The sequence below is a fragment of the Miniopterus natalensis genome, chromosome 8, assembly GCF_054644295.1.
Source record: "Miniopterus natalensis isolate mMinNat1 chromosome 8, mMinNat1.hap1, whole genome shotgun sequence".
In the NCBI taxonomy this organism is placed as follows: Eukaryota; Metazoa; Chordata; class Mammalia; order Chiroptera; family Miniopteridae; genus Miniopterus; species Miniopterus natalensis.
This window is the reverse complement of record NC_142088.1, coordinates 48,514,650-48,535,632: the sequence shown is the minus strand read 5'-3', so window position 1 is coordinate 48,535,632 and position 20,983 is coordinate 48,514,650. Positions and strand designations below refer to the sequence as shown.

The following is a 20,983-nucleotide window of genomic DNA, read 5'->3' as shown; positions in this document are numbered from 1 at the left end:
AAGTAACCATGAAAAACCTCCACAAGGGTTCAGACCCCTCAACTCCCATAAAACTTATGTGTAAACTTACATGCTTGCACTGTTCTTACCTGTGTACAGGTTTCTTTTTCTCCAAACACACTTCAAGTTGCCTAAGGCCAGAGACCATATTTTACTTCTTATAGACCTCATAGGGTTTAAGCAGCATACTGTAAAATGAATAAATTTCAGAAATTAAAGCAATTGTTGAAGGAGTAGAACCTTTCTGTATCTGTGTATACATTTTATAGAAAGGAATTAATATTAGAAGGAAAAGGGAGAAAGAGCACTGCAAGGACCAAGGCTTTATTTACCACAGAAACGTGGGGCGTGACACACTATTTTGTTCGTGGGTGTGGCCAGAATAGTTCAGCTGCTTGTTTAATTTATGTTTCGAGAAAGAAGTATGTTTGATATGTTTGCTAGTTCACTTAATTAATTTAAAACAGGATTTAAAAATCATCTTAACCCAATTTAAAACTTAAGAGGTAACCAACCATTAGCAACAGAAAATGTATGTGCAGATTTTCTCTTTGGAAAGCATATGAATATTTCATTCTGTCAGGATTTTTATGCTTCTAATGTAGGTAATCATTTTAGTTTAAAATTGCTTTTGGATTTGGATGATATTGAGATAGCTTATTGCAAAAATCTTAGTATGTCAACATTGAATAATTTTGTATATCTCTGTGTCCTGTAGTAAAAGTCATTATGGCCTTAAGACTGGATTTCATTAATCCATTTAATTCTCCTGGTATCTGTACACAAAAAGAATTAAATGTGAAATTGTAACTAAGGAAAAATATTTGTGTATGTGAATATGATATAGCAATTACTTTTTGTTCTCAAAGTAATAACAGCGAGACGTCTGAAGTTCAATAAAATGGAGATTGAATAAATATTATAACTTTCAAATATAGAGAAATTAAGATCCTAAGGTCAGCTGAGTAGAGAAGAGATTGCTTTTCTTCTTTCCCTTATTTCTATGTTTCTGAAGTTTTCTGTCCTATGCCACAGATTGCAAGTGATTTTTAGTACATTTGTTATCAGTATTTACTTTTATTATTATTTACAAAATGACTCTCGCTACTGATATTTTGTTTATAGCACTTAATTAGAGGGAAAGAGAATTGTGTTGGTGATTTTTAAGTTTCATTTTCTTGATGTTTTGTATCTGGTTTCATTTTCTACTTTAGGTCTGATTCTGGAGACAAATCCACCCTTGGCCATCCTCTCAATCCAAAGTCCCAGTGATAATAGCTGTTATCAGTTTAGTGTGCTTTCTTAAAGACTTTTGCCTATGTATTTATAACCATTTATGTTTAACAAAACATTTATTTGCTAACATGTAGAGTTTTTCCAGTATTTTGCTACTATATATACCAATGCCATAAACATCATTGCACTTATTATATCTTGGCGCTCTCATTTGTTAGGATATTTTAATAGACTAAATTCCCAAGAGTTAAAAGTTTTATAATTATTACATTTTTTTTTTCCAGTCCGCCTTAAGGAACACCCTTTCATTAAATTTACTGCTAATTTCTGCATTCTACAATCATAAGCACTAAAGAGATCAAGAATTCAGCAGAACATATATTTGGTGACAGCAAATTGCATGGCTGCATGACATTTATGATATGTACCTTATTTGAGTCATTTTTGAAACTGCTCTATTATTTGCCATAAGATTACCACTTTTGAAACAACTGTTCCAAAAAGAAAGGTATATTTTAGTGGTGTGAAAATAACATTGGATTTCATTCTTTCTCTGATTCCCATAAATATTTTCAAGTACATATTAAATTCAGGGAATTATATTAGGTGCAATAAGAAAACAAATCATACATAAATTTTTGTGTTAAGGAGCTTCATAATTGAGAATGAAAAATATGTTAAGGCCATTTGTAGCTCCAGAAGAAAGCACAAATGTTTCTGAGAAGTCAAGGAGGAAATTTAGGATTAAAGAGCTGAGTGAGAGAGAAGGAACACCAAAGCATGTAACCAGGGAAAATTTCATGGAAGATGTGTTTTGTTAAATTGTGAGGGGTAGATAGGATCTAGACCTATGGAAATGAGGGAGAAAGGCATGCATTCTAACAACAACATTTAGTAAGTACTTACTATATTCTAGGTAGGTCCTGTGTGAATTAAACACTTTATATTTTAATTCATCTAATCCTCAAAGAATACTATGTAGATAGGTACTTTATCATCTCCACTTTACTTATTGGGAAACTGAGGTCCACAGAAGTTTTGTAACTTGTAAAATGTTCAGCAGTTAATAAATGGCAGAGACCTGAACTAAGATGAATATGTAATAGTAAGAGCAATGCTAGGGACCTTAAAGTACAGAATGATTGTTGGGTATGGTGAGCTGTTGGGTTTAGGTGGAGTATTAGACAGCTAAAGGAGAGGACTGTTGATAAGACTGGGTAGGTCTGTCAGGGTGAGACTAGGAATGCCATCAAATGCTCGAGTAGAACATTTGTTGTGAGTTTTTGATTAGGTAGCAGGTGCAGCACTTTCAGATAGAGACGAAAAATGTTGCTGGATTTGGTAACCAGCTGGTTAATATATCTACCACATTTGTTCAGGAGTTACTCTGTGTCAGGATTGTGAAGCAAATGCTGCTAAAGGAGAGCAGTGAGGGCAGAGAGAGCCCTTGGATGTGGCAAGGGGAGAGGAACCTGTCGTCTCCATTATGTACTTCCCCCTGCCTTTAGCTTATCAGCTCCTTAAATGATCCAGTAATTCTTCTCGCCACTGAACCAATAATAATAATAAATATTATTTATTGTGCTTATAGACTGGCAGATCGTGTTGGTATATTCTCTTACTTAATCTTAAAGAACAGCTTATAAAAAGATAACATTATTACCGGTATTTTACAGTTGAGGAAACTTCAGCTGGGAGCTTAAGCAACTTGCTCATGGTCACTAGTTGGTGAATCCAAGATTTAATCAAAGTTTTCTAATTCCAAAGCCACTGCAGTATAGATGTGTTATTGCCCCAATTTAACAACAACAACAACAACAAAACATTCTATTCAGCTAGGCCTGAGATCAGCTATGCCATCCTCAGATCTTAAAAACTCTGCTCAATCAGAGTTTTTTTTGATGCTATAACAAGCCTGTAACCATAACTGTATCTTTCTTGGGATGATAATAGCAATATTTATTCAGGGATCACTCTGTGCTGGGCACTGTTTTAACCGCTTTATATGTATCACATTGAATGCTTACAACAACCCTGGTGGAATTATTTTACATATAAGGAAACTGAGGCAGAGAGTGCATAGAGAACCCAAGGTCCTAGAGCCAGGCTCTGAACTCTGTAGTCTGACTCCATAGCCAGTGCTCTTAGCCACATGCCTCTGAGTTCTTTTGACAAGTAAAGGGTGGATTTTGAGGTCTTTTTATTTTTTTAGTCCCCCCTTTTTTTTGCTGCTCAAAATAATATTTACTCACGGTTTTTATTTATGTGACTCATTCTACCTTAGAATTAAAAAGGGCAGTGCCCTTCGCAGTTTCCATAACCACAATTTTAGAAGTATTTTAGGATTGCCAAGATTGCATTTAATATTAGCTGAATCTATCAGATAATTTCACTAAAAAGATCATTATTTTGTTGATTTTTTAAAACAATGAAAGCTTTTGAAGATAAAAATGTTGTAAATTTGAATTTATGTCTGCCCCCCTCTTTTTACTTAGCACTGGGATGAATGGCATTTGGAGAGAATAAATTTACACAAAAAATACTGTCTTTACACCTGGTGTTTTAGAGGCTTCGTGGTCCTCTTGAGGGGTTCCTTAGTTGAAGCTATATCTGACGACTATTTGAAAGGTTTCTTAAGGCTATAAAAATCTGTTTTTCTGTTTGTATGTTTCATATTTTGTATGAATAAAATGGCATTGTGCTGGGTGAATGATCCCCCCCCACGTAGGTTCATTCATTCCACAGATGTCACAGAGCAAAAATAAAGACTACATTCACATTTACAATTATATTGGTTTTAAATTGGTCTCCTTTGCCATCTTCTAGTAGCTTCTATTCAAAAGCTGTTGCTAGGTATATTTCCTAAGGAACAGTGTTATATTTTTGACAATAAGTATAGAAACAAGGAAAGTATTTTTAGTGTGTAAAGATAACTCTATTTGTTTTTTGTTTTTTTGTTTTTTACAAATATATCTTTATTGATTTCAGAGAGAGGAAAGGAGAGGGAGAGAGATAGAAACATCAATGATGAGAGAGTCATTGATCGAGCCCACAACCCGGGCATGTGCCCTGACCGGGAATCGAACCCCTGGATCCCAGGATCCCAGGTCGACGCTCAACCGCTGAACCACGCTCCACCCGGCAAGATAACTCTATTTGGTTTAATTATCCTTAGTTTAAGCCTCTGTCTTACAGAGGTGGGAAACTGGACCTTGGGCCCTGTATACAGGGCCACAAAATCATTTGGCGTGGCCCTGCCAAGGCAACTGCAGGCAGGACTCAAAATTCAATATATCTAAGAGATTTTTTCATGGCCAATTCTTAAGTTGATAATATTGTATGTTCCTTGAGTGATGTTATAAATATCCAAATGACCCTTGGCAGAAAAAACGGTTCCCCCACCCCTGTGACTTAATGCATGCCCAGTTTTCCTTGATTTTCACATTAACTTACCGAGACTATTAATCTACATAAAGTCTGTGAGATAATACCTTGTTCTGGAAAGACAGTGAGGAAACAGGTTTTTATTTTATAGAATATAAGTGGATATAATCCTCTGTAGGGTAATTTGGCAATTTTTATCCAAAACCTCAAAAAGTTCATACCCTTTGATCCAGTAAATTTACTTACTGGAGTTTAACCTAAGAAAATAGAAGATATGTGTAAGGCTTTGTTCACAAAGATGTTCATTACACTATTATTTATAATCAAAAACAGAAAGAAATGTGTCGAAGAAAGGTATTGGTTAAATAAAGTGTGCTGCCTCTCTCTCTATTTGATAGAATACCATTTAGCCATGAAACATTATTATAGAAAATGCTTATTGACTAGGGAAAGATTCATAATTTAATACTAGGAAGAGACAAATAGTGTAATGTAGTTTTAAGTGTATATTAATTAGAAACTAGAAATAAAATATCAATATTGATTATCTCTAATGAAATTTTGTAAGTGATCCCCCCAGATTTTTGATCAGGTTTTCCTCTAAGTTGTTCTGTGCCAATAGGAAGTTCTGTTGTAACTGGTATAATTATTAAAATACAAAGTAAATGTTATCTAATAAATTGTTATATCTTTTATTTTCCTCTATTGTGTGACTCACTGTACAGATTTACTACGAGAACTGGTAGAATGATGATAAAATTAGAAAAAATAGTAGAAAATAAAGATGATATATTATTGAGGTTTGGTATTCAGACAGCTGAAGGTGTTTTTTAATGCAAACACTTTCTCTGAACTGAAATTTAGTGTTGTGGGCCCCACAGAATTTACCCCATCATGCAGGAGTAGTTATCATAATAATTAGATTTTCAATGGGAATAGTCAGTTTCTTCACCATCTATAAGGTCTTATTTTCTGATATGTTTGCTATATATTATATATAATTATTGATCTATGTTCTCAAGTTCAACCAATATTCTTTGTAAAAGTGAAAATAAGACGGTTTTCACTGCCTGTCGAGAAAGAGAAGCAGGTGCTCTGTGGTGCTCTCAGTGCGTCCCATTGTCCTGCTGTTTGTAACAACCCACTGAGATTACACCACGATGACTAAGTGACACAAATAGCGATACAAAGTCATGATGCACAGATTCTTTTTTTTTCATGTAACATGAAGCTGGTGTGAGAAATTATTACCAAACAGTGTGTACCAGTATTAGCCCAGTATAAATAGTGTGAAAACAAAGACTCACACACAGATATAATAAGTGATATACAAGACACATACGAAGTGATTTTTAAAGCATAGATCATCTAATAGAAGTAGATTAGAATATTTTAATGTTAGAGCAAAAATACGAGTAAAACAATAGAAAGACTGAACTTTGAAGCACATAAGAAACAAGCACAACTATAAAATTCTCCTCAGAAACGTTCTCTTATTTTATTACAAAAACATGAACTCAGGAAGTGTGTAATTGTAAGATGAGTCACATTGGGGGCTATCTTTTGAAATTCAACATTTTGTCTGTTTTTTCAGTGTATATTTTAGATGGTTGAGATTGTACTACACAGACATATTGGGGTCTTGTTTTTCATTTATATTCTATGATAATATGCATTTTCCTTAGTCACTAACGTCTTTCGTTGATAGTATTCAGTGGTTACAGAACATTTTTTGTTTTGTATCATAATTTAATTAACCTTTTTCTTATTGTTCCTATTTTTTCTCTTCTAATAATATAGCACCACACATCTCTGTGTGTAAACCTTAATCTGCATTTTCCCTTCAGACAGTTTTTCCTAACTGGAAATACTAGGAAGCATTGAATATTCTTAAGCATCTTCATACATTTTGCCAAATTACTTTGAAAGTTGAGCTAATTTACACTTTTTAAACCAGTAGTATATAAGACAAAATGAATTACTTAAGTTTTCAGAGGTAATCTCTAAAACAAGTTCATTTCCTCCCCTCCCCCCTCCCCCTCCCCTCCCCCCTCCCCTCCCCCCTCCCCCCTCCCCCCTCCCCCCTCCCTCCCTCCCTTCCTTCCTTCCTTCCTTCCTTCCTTCCTTCCTTCCTCCCTCCCTCCCTCCCTCCCTCCCTCCCTTCCTTCCTTCCTTCCTTCCTTCCTTCCTCCCTCCCTCCCTCCCTCCCTCCCTTCCTTCCTTCCTTCCTTCCTTCCTTCCTTCCCTCTCTTTAGGGCTGAAATAAGTTTTCTTTAAATAAAAAAAAAAATGCTTTATGATAAAATAACTAATGTAAAACACTTTAGATTCTCTTGGATATATTTTTGAAGTATTTACTGCTTCTCAACCTAACAAAATATATTAAAATAAAAGTAATTTTAATTACTGAAAATAAGGTATATTGTTACAAAGATATAATTAAAACACATAGTGATTGCTGTTGGGAAAATCTCTGAAAGTAGGAGACAGGAATTCTGTCCATAAGGTCTTATTTCCTGATATGTTTGCTCCATACTATATATATAATTAGTTATACTTACCTGGCAGGGGAGATCATGAGAGAGGGAATATAAGATGAGTCTTCTCACAATTGTCTGACTATTTTATAAAAACTGAACACATACACATGAAAAAGATACACATCACAAAGAGCATGTGATGAAAGTATATTGATTGTCAGAATGAAATCTGATATATAGGAGGTTAGGCACCAGTCCCGACATTTCTCTCTCTCTCTCTCACTTCTCACATTCAATCCCCGAATCCTGGCCCTTTTAACTAAAACCTATACCTGGAATCTATTTCTCTCCATTCCCACTGTCATCGTTATCCCCTGCTCAAAATTCTAGCACTCGTCGCTCTTCCTCCAGTTTCGTTTTACTCAGTTAACTCTCCACTGTAGCCAGGATCATCTAAAACTCCAAAACTGATTATGTTGATGGCCTCTCATTCCCTAAAGATAAACCTCAGACTTTTTAAACGGCTTCTGAGGTTTCCTCCGTAATTGCACTTTGGCCTCCCTTCCTGGCCTCGTCTGTCCCCTCTGTCCTACTTACACTTTATGGCGTAAACTTGCTGTGTTTATCATTCTTGAATGTGACCTGCTCAGGAACTTCTCCGTTTTCACGGTACCCACTCAGGGAGATCCTTTCTGAGCTCTAGATTAGGGTCAGACGCCCTTTTATTGCTCTCATATCACCTCTTAATTCTTCTGTCACAATAAAACATGCTTGTTTAATTATCTGCTTTTGTGGTGGCGTATTTCGTGTTGTCATGTAGCCTCCAGCCTACAGAGTACCTGACACAGAGAAGGTGTTTAATATGTTATATGTGAATGTAGGAAGGGCGATGGTGCAGTTTAGGAGAGCCCTATTGAGAAGATAGGGCTTCCAGAATGAGTACCTCTTTTTATTACAATAAGAGAATAAATACTGCATAGGTAAGATATTTTCCTGCATGTGATTTTTCATCCAAATGTGTCATTGTATGCATTTAGGTAAAAAACTGAACCCTTTGTCGGAACTTGTGCAGTTAGAGAGAAATTACTACTTCTCTAAAGGGACATTGTGGATCAGGCTGTTAAAGAAGCCCAATTTCTTTATTTTGTAAAATGAAAATTGTATACTTTTAGGGTATACTTTCCCTCAGATTTATTGTGATACAATTGACACAACACTGTAAGTTTAAGGTTTATAATGTGATTTGATACATGTATATTTGACACTTATACATTGCTAAATTATTAGTACTATAGTGCAGTTTCTAGATATTTAATAAAATATTGTCAACTATAATCACTATGCTATACATTAGATTCCCCGGAACTTATTCTTCTTATAATTGGAACTTGTACTCTTTTTGAACAACATCTCCCCTTTCCTCCCACCTCCCAGCCCCTGCGAGAAGCCAAATCTTTAAGACTCATTTTGACTGGCCTCCATGATGGTACATATTGTGCTCATCAAATGTTGTGAGTGGGAGAAGGGAAATTATATGGATTTGTTTATTCGTCTACAATTATCTAAAACATTTTCTGTAGAGCACTTTAGCTAACATTAAATTTCATTTAGTTTATTTCACAGGTATATAAATAGTGTTCTTAGGGATACAAATAAAGTGTTAATTAATTTAGATTATCCATAATGTGAAATCTGTTTTAGAGTGATATGTCGTATTTGGTGTTTTAATTTCAAATTCAGTTGATTATAATTTTAGTATAATTTTTGTTGTATTTTTAGAACAATCTTTCGTCATGTGGTAAAGTATATTTTTATATACAATTTTAGAGAATATTGGTCCTCTGTTATCAGGCTACTTTATCATTCTTAAAATTTCCTGATTCTACTATGTTGTGGTAAATGAAAGCATAAGATCCTTGATGAACGCAAATAAGGCACAGTGAGAAATCACAATTAAAATGTCAGTAACTTACATAGATTTACTATGCACTTTTGGAATTTAATACTAGCACATTGTCTTTTTCAGAAGATATTAAATAAACATATAAAAGGTATTTTGATTTGAAGCATATGGTCTAGAGAATATGAAATAAAAATGAAAGTTCTGAGAAAAGTGAAATGCTTTTACTTATTTATCTATCTACTGTTATATACAATTATCAAAGACTGCCAGAATAAAAATTTTTCAGTTTTAGGGACTTCTAATTGTAATGAGTTGGATGAGTGATGATACACAAGGTTTAGAGGGAAGATTCCTTTAAAAGAGAGTACAGCTCGGCCTGGCATAGCTCAGCAGTTGAGTATAGACCTAGGATCCAGGAGATCGAGGTTCGATTCCCGGTCAGGGCACATGCCTGGGTTATGGGCTCGATCCCCAGCAGGAGGCTTGCAGGAGGCTTGCAGGAGGCAGCCGATCAATGACTCTCTCATCATTGATGTTTCAACTCTCTCTCCCTCTCCCTTCCTCTCTCTGAAATCAATGAAGATATATTAAAAAAAATATATAAAAAAAGAGTACAGTTTTTCTTGTTTAGTCATACTAAAGCTTAGTCACACATGGAGAAAACTGCCTAATAATTGCGATTTTAACATGGTATTTGCAACACACACTGACAATTAAATAGAATATTGCTTATTTTTAAAGAACTGACAAAAAGTAAAACTCTCCTTGGCAAGTGACATCTTTATAGTAGCAGAACTGGGAAGCTGGAGGATGTGGATCGTTCTGTTTGATGATGCAGGATTTCTCTAAGCAGCAAGCTTACTATTTTCAGAGAGCATTAGCAGCTTCAGCAAATAGCAAATACAGCGATGTCATCCTCTCTTAGTACGGGGCGTGTGTAACTGCCAAGGGGAGATGACAAACAGTCTATGGGATCTGATATCTTCATGGTGGCTTAAAAAGATGCTGATGGACAGACCTGCTGCTCGTTTTCTTCACTGGCCCTGAAGATGCTGAGACATAGAGATGGCTGTGATTACCTTTTGTAAGACAGAAAATGCACTCTTTAGGGGTTTCTGGGCATAGAAAGGCCATGCAGTCTGGAACCTGTGAGTCTTTTCAATCGCTAAGTCATCAGGTATGACCTCATGAATTATGATTAAACTATTAGATTGCAGAGTTATGGCTTTTTCTGGCTTCTGGTCGTTTGGAATATGTTAATCTATGTAATTGTTTATTATTAGATTTTCCTTAGGATATTTGAATGAGTAATATTTAGGGTCATGGGCACCAGATAAGCAATCTGAGTTTTAGAAATGTTTGTGTGTATTTGAGTTTGTGTTTACTTTTGCTTTTTGGGGGGGAAGTGAGGGTTAAGGAAAATATACTTTGTATGTGATTAAAAGCAAGGTCTGGGGCTTTACAGATTTTTCCAGATTAAACCTGAATGCTGCATCTTTTATTGGGAATGATAAAAGTAGCCCACATTGTTCAAACTGATAAGGATACTTCGTGGCTAGCTGCTTATATATAGTGACATATTAAAATATTTTAATCTGGAATTTCTTAAGCATAAAGATAGATGCAGCCATTGTAGTGTGCAACCACATAGCAATACGAGTGTGATGAGAGGAGACATGGTTATTAGCATCTGAGCTATAAGCTAATTTCCTGAAATGTATGTTTCAGTATCTGAACTGTCTTAAAAGGCATTGGTTTTAATAATTTCTCAGCTCTGTTGAAATGATGATATTCTTGGCCCTCTTAATATCGATATCTGCTAAGGCATTGCTTATAGATGAAAGCAGATGATAAGTCTTTTTTATTTTAAGGAAAGCTTATGACATTTAAGCTTGCTTCAGGTTTTTGACCCAGAGATATTCTGCATTTGTTTACTTTCATTTTCAAAATGAAAAGATTTGACTATTAGACATACTAACTACAAAGAATGGAGCATCATCACAGCAAAGAATTTGGATTTATATATCCATTTTATCCTGAAACTCTTATTTTAAACTATTTCTACCAACCAAGTTATGATACATTTAACTTTGGCTTGCTGTAGCATATTCTCAGAATTACATGTTTGGGAAATTACTAACTGTGCCTGGGCTTGACATTCAGATTATGAAGGAAATATATATATTTTTTAATTTTTTATTATACATATTTCTACCTCAAGTTTAGAGGATACTTGACCAGGTATTCCATATTAAAAGAGCACAAAGAGATAAAATGTTGCAACATTTCTCAACAGAAAGATAGTTTTGTGTTTCTGATTCTGTGGCATGATTAGGATTTAATGCTTTATTAAGGCAAAGTGATATAGTATTAAAAATGAATATATTTATCAAAAGGCTGAAGTGCAAGTCTGAAACAGTGATTTAATTCAATTCTCTATTTTAATTAAAACCACATTGAAAAAAATTATACCTACTGATATTGGCTATAATTTATATGTTATTCAGGCTACTTAGCCAGCTTACATTCTTATTAGTGGGGAAAATTGCCATATTTTTAAGCTTGATTAGTTTTGGAATGATGTGAATATACCTTTTAGTTGCTACAAAACCTGTTTAATCTGTTAGAATTTATTTTCAGTATTTGCATGTATTAGTCACTATGAGTACATTCTGTTTCTTGGCATTGCTTTGGGATTCCACTAAGTATTGGTTTCACAGCATTCTGCTATTTTTCACTGTATTTATGACCTTTCAAAAGAACCAAACCATAAAGATTTTTTCAGTTACTTTCCTTTCGGGGCACTCAAATGAGGATATCTCAAAAGATTTGTAAGGTGAAAAAAATTACTTACTGTTTAGAGTTGTTATTTCTTTTACAAACAAGAGAGGTTCTCTCCATTGCTTTGTCAAAATACATTACATTAAGAAGTAAAGATTGGTTGGAATGTCGCAGACATTTAAATGTAATGTCAAACCATTTTTCCTGTCCAGTAAGATGATCTTGACCTTTTGAACCGTGAAATTAATTGTAAATCTGCCCTGTAACAATTGGTCATCTTCTTTTTACAGTGGTTGTCTCTGTCTGTACCATTTTATAAATGCATTTCATTATACATCATAAAGTTTTCTAAAGGTAAGCTTCCTATAAACAACTATTTGAGTAACTGTTCAATTCAGTAAACATTATGTGCAAGCCGATCATTTGCACAAGACTGTATTTGGTGTTGTGAGAAACATAGAAAAGAAAAAGTTGATTCCTGCTTTGAAGATCATGAGAAAATGTGCATGAGCTATGTTCGCATTTTGAATTGGCCTTCCAAAGGTGGTATGCTACAATCAGTTTTCATTTATAAACCAATCAACCCTAGAATGGCTTATTTCTCTTTTTCTCATGTAAATGTCTTAGTATTAAAAAAACAAAAGCATGAGTTAAACTATATAATCAAGCATTTTATAATTTTAAAAAGCATATTACATTATTTATTTCACCAGGGCATTATAAATTGAATCAGTAAAATAACCTTGTAAATTTTATAAGCCATAGTTAATTTGTTTTGAGAGTGAAAGTGGATATAGCTCATTTGTAGGAGGCAGAAGCAGGGGCCCCAAGAATCAGCTCGAAATAGGAATATGACCGATCCAGTCTAATACCAGGCCAGGCACAGGTAATGATGCATTATGGAAGGGGGTTTTGACTTCATAGGGGTTAAACTGTAGACATAGAGAAGCAAGTTTGGGAGTGTTTGATGCTAACTAGGTCATTTGGGGAGTCCTTTGTATACAACAGGGTGGAGGGGCTAAGATTCACCTCAGGCTCTGAGGAAGGGACCTGGAGGAAGTAGTATGGAGGACGCCCTTAGCCTTATGGCTGTGGGACACCCAGGCACTGCTGTCTTCTCTGTCATAACAGTATCCTGGCAGAAAGAAGCAGGGTGGTGGGTAAAGCATATGCAAAACCTTTGTTTTCCCAGAACCCCTAACTGGGGCATGCTGCCCCACAGTGCCTCCAAAGTTCCTGTTTTCTTGTATTAGAGCAATAGAAAATTGATTTGCAAATTATTCTGGCCTGTATAGTATGATAGTTAAGCACCGGGACTGCCACGTTCACTGTGTTCAAATCTTAGCTCTACCACTTGCTAGCTGTGTGATCCTGGGCAGGTTACTCAACCCTGCTAAGTAATATAGGGATAGTAATGGCACCTACCTCAAAGAGCTGTTGTGAAGACCAAGTGAGTTAATGCATATAAAGCACTTATAAGAGTAGCAAGCACATGATTGCCAACATTAATTATTAACAGACATTATTATAGACATTCAAAGAGAGAGAATGGGTTATATGGCAGGTGTTGGTAATGGTAGTCATGCAGTTTAGTTTTTCCCTTCTCTTTCATTCTCCTTATCAAATAAGAAATGGAGTCGAAAACCTATTGTACACTGAATAAAGATGATTATAAAAAAGGCAAGCAAAGGAAAACAGGCTACTCTGATTAAATTCTAACATTTACTGACTATAATAATTGTGACTTGATGAAAAGTTTCGTGTTTAAAGTGTTTTTGAATCTGCTTACTAAGCTGATTTAAGCTCCTAGTATTCTATGTGTAGATCCTTTGCTTTCCTATGTTATTACCAACTATATTCACATTCAGAAAGATTATTGGGCCTTTGGACAAATTTAATAGCAATGTTGGTTCTTTTTTGGTTATAGATAAAGATTAAAGTTAAAGAGTAAAATAAAGGTTTAAAGAAAATAATAGAGACAAGTTATACAGCTTAGATTTCATGATCTCTGGGTTATTTTTGAAATCGTAAAAAAATACCCAAGACAAAAAACTTCACTGAAAGTTAAGTGCAACTTGTTTTAGTAATTTTATTTTTTAATGAATATTTTTATCTTACATGAAAGACTAAAGTGAAATATGTTAAAAAGACAGTATTGCATATGAATAGAACATTTCAAGTTTCTTTTTGATAAAGTATAATATTTTGAGTCACTGGTGATTATTTACTGTAAAAACATATATTTGCTGAAAAAATTGTCATGCTTCTAAGTACAACTGAATAATTTGGTATTTGGATGAAGTCTAAATACTTAAGTGTTACAGTTTGTGACATCCTTGCATTTTAGTTCTTTTCTTAAGTAATTTTCTCAATGTGCAGCTCTTTCCCCCAGACTGGCACAGGGTCAGGCAAACCTCAGCATAATGCAGTTTGTTAAAGCAAACAATCCTACAAAACCCGACAGTGTTCTGGTCACAGTACTGGGCAAGGATATAAAGACCAATGGGTTACTTCCTTCAGGAGCTCACAGCTGGTGAGTCATACACTCTAAGTAACTACAACACAATGTGGGAAGTGGTGAGTGCCACAGAGATTCATAAGAGAGATGAAAGAAGCACAGATATTCTTCTGTGAGTACAAGGGGCAGGATATTTCCATCTGAGAGGAGAGGAGAGGAGAGGCAGGCTAGATGGGGTGTTAGGTAAGTATGGAAAAGGTAGCATCCGAGGTAGACCTTGAAGACTGGCCAAGATAGAGGAAAGGTCATTTTGGGCAGAGGAAACGACATGACCAAATGTAGGGGGGGCAGAAAGCAAATAATTTGCCTAAGTAATACGGAATAGTTCATTTTGGCCATAGCCTACTGGGGTATTTTAGACTATCACAGGGAAAGTTTGTTGGGACCAGATAGTATAGAGCCTTGAGTATTAGATTATGATTTCTAAACTAAGAACATTCTTGTGCCTGTCTACTTATTCTTGGGAGAAATAAAATAAAATAAATGAAAGAGCAGTACCTATATTTTACAGTCATTTTCAGAGCTCTAACCCTCCTGAGACTTTGGAAATGAAAATTAAATTCCTGAGTAGATTATTAGTAGTTAGTAGACAAGGTAGGGGGTAGAAGCAAAATGAAGGATTTTAATAAAATTCTCTATCAAAATTGCACGTGAGAGCATTTCTCAGTCTATCCGCAACCACTCAAGTCCTAGATCTCAGATCCTAGGAGACCTCCTGCTTGTCCCTGATGTAAACTCTGTTTTATTGTAGGTAATCTGATTTAGCTTTGGCTTTATTTTTGACATTTCCTAGACCAAGGACAATCTAGAGGGATCATTTTAATACATTGAATGCCCATGTCACTATGGTGAATATTTGAATAATGAGGACTTTTTCTTAGGGAAAATTGAAAATAGAAATTGCTATTTATAATCGTGGATGCCATAGAGATATTTTAGTTTTGTTCTTTTTCATTTAGAAATGATAAAATAAACCATCATCGCTAATACTTTTTATATGACCTTTAAATCTACTCCATACACCAGTAGCATTTCAGTATTGCCTGAGGCTAGTTAAAAAGCTGGGTAACATCCAAGAGCAGATTTACGTTAGATGTGACAGCTGGGATGTGACTTTTGTTGTCAGGCCCAGGAAGATGGTATTTGTACAGAGGAATTGTACAAGAATTGGAATTGAATACTCTCATTTAGTACATTGCCCGTTAAAGTATGTCAGAAGTAAAACTCATGTGAATAAAAATGAAACCAGACACGCTTGCTCTCCTCGCTCTATATTTAGAGCAAGAGCAGACCCATAGAATTGGGACTGCTCTGTTTCTTCCTGTAGAAGTCTGCATTATTAGGAAACCCCATTTTCTAGAAGTTCTTGTGAGATTGCTTTTATTTATTTTATTTATTTTTATTTTTTAAAATTCTCACCCAAGGGTATGTTTTTATTGATTTTAGAGAGAGGAAGGCAGAGAGGGAGAGAGAGAGAGAGAGAGAGAGAAGGAAGCATCAATTGGTTGTCTCCCATACCCGCCCTGACGGAAGATCGAACCCACAACCTAGGGATGTGCCCTGACAGAGAATCAAACCCCAAAACTTTTTGGTGTAGGGGACGATGCTCAGACCAACTGAGCCACATGGCCAAGGCGAGGTTATTTTTATTAATCCTTCTGTCTTCATATTGCCTGGGAATTAGCCATACATCTGGTAGGGAGCCTACAAGTTTTCAGTTCTTGTTAAAAATCGTAGACCCATTTCTGGAAAAATCCTTGGAAATTGTTGGGCTTTGGGTTGCTTTAATACTTTTAAACATATTTTCCTCAAAAAATAGATAAAAGACTGTAGTAAAGTGACCCCTTCCCCATCTAAGCCTTTTAAAAATGATATAACAGAAATATAGATCAGAGTAAGTTAAAAAGATAATCGAATATTTATCAAGCTTCTCTTTCTAAAAGACAGCAGAGCTCAGTTTCAGTGCAGTACCTTGCAAAATGTGCTGCATATAAATGTACACCGCCTATTCCTGTGAATTTTTTTCAAACCTTATTCAGTGTAACTAGAATCTGAGGCTGTTGCATAGCCTGGAGGGAAGCAGTATAGCACGGTAGCTAAGAGCTAGAGTTCTGCAGTGGACTCATTTGGATCACATATCTTCTATTTTACTGGCAATGTTTATTTCAGGGATGTTACCTAATCCCTTGTTCCTCAGTATTGTTATCTGTAAAATGGGGATACTAATATGCTAATTTTTAGAATTATGAAAAAAACTTCAGAAAATATAAAACAAGTCTATCCCTTCAAGGGATACATTATCCTATAAATAAAGTATTATATATATATTCACATTATACTTCATTATATATAATATACTAAAAAAGAAACTAAGTACCTTGCCTAAGATCAAAATTACCAACAAAGTAAAGGATGATATAGGATTCAAACCTGGAAACCTAGCTCTAGAGCTCTTGATTTTAACCACTGTGTTATACTACTTAGAGTTATATACACTTGAATTAGATAGCGACGTATAAGTTAGTATATTCTAAATGCCCATTCAGATGAGAGACATCAGTGTAAATTGAAACTTCCATGGAAGATACCACTGAACAGGTATGACTTGGCTTTCATTATACTCCATTCTGCTTTCTCTTTCACTACAAATAATATATGTAAAGTCATTAGTACAGTTCTTGTCATAGGTGCCTAATAAATTATAATTGTTATTATTATCATACTCTTTCTGATAATTTCTTCTCAATATCCCCTAACTGGTGCAGCATACTATTTGAAAACCATGAACCCAATCTATTGTCACGAGTTAAATTACCCATCAGTGATCCTTAATTGTGGTTATGCATCAGAGTCATATATTTAGCTTTTTAAGAACACTGATGCTCCAAGCTTATCTTCGAAGTACTAAACAAAGTCTATGAAGATAAAACCCAGGCTCCTATATTTACAAAAACTTTCCAAGTGAACCTGATGGGCAGTCAAATGGAGAACTGTTGCTTTACATGGTGATGAATTCCAAATCTATAATTCAAATCCACATTTTAACCTCTGTCTGGGGTGTCAGACATTGCATCATGATAGACATTTCTGCTCATTTATCTTATAAATATCTCAAATGTGACATGTCCCAAATTAAACTTATTATTTTCTCTTCAAAGCCTCTATGTCTTTCTTGGCATGATGACCTCATAATCATTTTCAACCTCTTTATCCCAACCTTAGATCCAATTACTCACCAAATTATGTAGATTGTTTCTCCTAAGGAGCCCAAAATGTATCCCTTCTTTCCCCTTTGTCTTGACCTCAGCATGAGTTCACATTCATTTCTCTGCTACACCGGTTCCTTAATTGGCATTTCTTTTTCTTCCCATCACCTATCCCCAAAGCAACCTACTCACCACTCAGCTGCCAGAGTACTGTTTCTGAAATGTAAACCAGAAACAGACATTTCATTACTATAATTCCCCGTTAGCTTCATAATAATTTTCAGAGTTAAGAACATACAATATTTGCTTCTCTTTCTGACTTATTTTACTTAGCATAATGTCCTCAAGGTCTGTCTATGTTGTTGCAAAAGACACGATTTCCTTCTTACTCACATGGCTGAATAATATTCCATTGTATTAATTTTATCCACTTATTCATTGACAGACTGGTTGTTCCCGTATCTTGGATATTGTGAATAATGTGGCAATGAATGTGGAGTGCAGATATCTCTTTGAGACAGTGATTTTATTTCTTTGGATATCCACCTGGAAGTGGGATTGCTGGATCATATGGTAGCTATATTTTTACTTTTTTGAGGAATGAGGAAGTGACATTTAAACTTAGTCTTTAGTTCAACTTAGTCTAAATTCTGCTAGTTAGGAAGAGACAGGCTCTCTCATGCTTTTAAAAATGCTGTCCTCCCTGCCTAAAATGATTTGTTCTCTCATTTCTCTTTGTTTTTGCCTGCCTGATTCTTTCTTATACTTCAGGATTTATTTAGATTGAACATCACCTCCTTTTGAAACATTCCTTTGTCCCTTTAAGTTGTTTTTTTCCTTTTGTTCTCCTGGATTCCAATACTTACCTTACTTGAAGCACAATACATGCTGAATTGTAGTCATTGATTTTCCTGTCTTTACTGTGAACTGTTTAATGGCAAAGGCAGTATTTTTTATTTAGTTATAACCAGCCTTAATACAGTGCCTGACATGTGGAAACAACTTAATAAATAAATTTTTTCATTGAATAATAAGTATGAAATGTTCATGGAAAAATATGGCCTAGGTCACTTAACTAACCATTAGGAACTCATATTAGCTGAGGTGTATAAATAGACTTGAACTAGAATCTGAAGTGTTTGAAGTTAAATTAAGGAATTTTAGATTTTATGCTTAACTAATATAATACCTTTGTAGTGTAGCATATTGGTTAAGAGTATTGACCTTGATTCAAACTTAGTCCCTACCTCTTAGTAGCTGAAGGTTCCTGGGAAAGTATCTTAGCTCTTTAAGTCTCAGAATACTCATCTGTTTTGAAGATTTTTAATGAGTATATGTGTGTAAAGTTCTAGTACTTTTCCTGGCACATTGTAAACCTTACAATCAATGTTAGTTATTATTATTACAGCTACTATAGCACTATTAAAAGAGAAAAAAAAAAGATACAATGAAACAGAAAGATATTTTGTGTTCATGGGTTCAAAAAATCAACATAGTTAAAATGGCCATATTACCCAAAGCAATATACAGATTTAATGCCATCTCCATCAAAATTCCAATGCCATTTTAAAAAAAAGAAAGATAACAAAAAATCATTAGATTTGTATGGAACCATAAAAAACCCTGAATAGCCAAAGGAATCCTGAGAAAAAAAGAACAAAGCCAAGGTATCTCACTGCTTGACTTCAAATTATACTACAGAGCCAGGATAATCAAAACAGCATGGTACTGGCAGAAAAACAGACACACAGACCAATGGAACAGAATTGAGAGCACAGAAATAAAACCACAGGTATATGGGCAAATAATTTTTGACAAAGGAGCCAAAAACACACAATGGATGAAAGAAAGCCTCTTCAGTAAATGATGCTGGGAGAACTGGAAAGCCATATGCAAAAGAATGAAATTAGATTACAGTTTGTCCCTTGTACAAAAATGAATTCAAAATGGATCAAGGACCTAAATATAAGATCTGAAACAATAAAGTACATAGAAGAAAACATAGGTGCTAAACTTATGGGCTTTGGGTGTAGAGAACATTTTATGAATTTGATCCCAAAGGCAAGGGCAATAAAGGCAAAAATAAATGAATGGGGCTCTATCAAACTAAAATGCTTCTGCACAGCAAAAGAAACTGACAACAAAAAAGGCAATCAACTGAATGGAAGATGATATTTGCAAACAATAGCTCTAACAAGGGGTTAATATCCAAAATAGATAATGAACTCAAACAACTCAACACCAAACAAACAAACATTCCAATTAAAAAATGGGCAAAAGACATACAAATGGCCATCAGATATATGAAAAGATGTTCCACTTCACTAGCTATTAGGGAAATGCAAATCAAAACTACAATGAGATACCACCTCACACCTGTTGGAATGGCTGCTATCAACAAGACAAGTAATAACAAGTGTTGGAGAGGCTGTGGGGAAAAGGGAACCCTCATTCATTGCTAGTGGGAATGTAAACTGGCACAGCCACTAAAACAGTATGGCAATTCCTCAAAAAACTAAGAATAGAGTTACCATATGACCCAGCAATCCCTCTTCAGTGTTTTCACCTGAAAAACTTCAAAAAATTTATTTGCATATATATATATGGACCCCTGTGTTCATTGCAGCATTCTTTATGGTGGCCAAGATATGGAGACAACCAAAGTGTGCGTCGGTAGAGGACTGGATAAAGAAGAGGTGGTACATGTACACAATGGAACACTACTCAGCCATGAGACAGGATGAAACACTGCCATTCGTAACAATGGATGGACCTTGAGAATATTATACTAAGATAAATAAGTCAGACAGAAAAAGCTAGGAACCATATGAGTTCACTCATATGTGGGATATAAAACTTAAATTTATAGACGTAGACAACAGTATGGTGGTTACCAGAGGGAAGGGGAAGAGGGGTTAGTAAAAGGAAAAGGGGGTCAAATATATGGTGGTTGATGATGATTTGATTTTGAGTGGGGAGCACACAACACAATATACAGATCATGTATCATAAAAGTGTACACTTGAAACCTATATGACACTATTAACCAGTAAATTTAATAATTAAAAAAAAAGTCATTTGCATACCTATGTTTATTAAAGCATTATTCACAATAGCCAAGAGATGGAATCAACTAAATATCTGTTGGCAGATAAATGGACAAACAGAATGTGGCATATACATATAATGGAATATTATGCAGCTTTAAACAAGAAGGAAATCTTGTCACATGCTGCAAAATGGATGAAATTGAGGACATTTGCTGAGTGAAATAACCTGATCACAAAAAGAGAAACGGTGCATAATTTCACTTAAATGATGTATCTAGAGTAGTCAAACTTATAGAAACAGAAGGTAGAATGGTGGTTGCCAGGAGCTGGAGGAAGAGGGAAGGGGAAAAGTTTTGCAAGATGAAAAAGTTTTAGAGGTCTGTGGCACAGCAATGTGCATATAGTTAACACTTCAGTACTGTTCA

The 20,983-nt window shown here is 35.1% G+C and overlaps 1 protein-coding gene across 2 annotated transcripts in view; it reads left to right on the top strand.

The window, feature by feature from the left end:
- The first annotated feature begins 10,099 nt into the window (after positions 1–10,099).
- SLC4A10 (solute carrier family 4 member 10) overlaps positions 10,100–20,983 on the top strand; it is a 142,112-nt gene continuing 131,228 nt past the window's right edge. For both annotated transcript variants that reach the window (XM_087819813.1, XM_016196641.2), the window contains exon 1: positions 10,100–10,180. In XM_087819813.1, coding sequence (XP_087675939.1) covers positions 10,100–10,180 — 81 coding nt within the window. The remainder of the gene's footprint in view (positions 10,181–20,983) is intronic.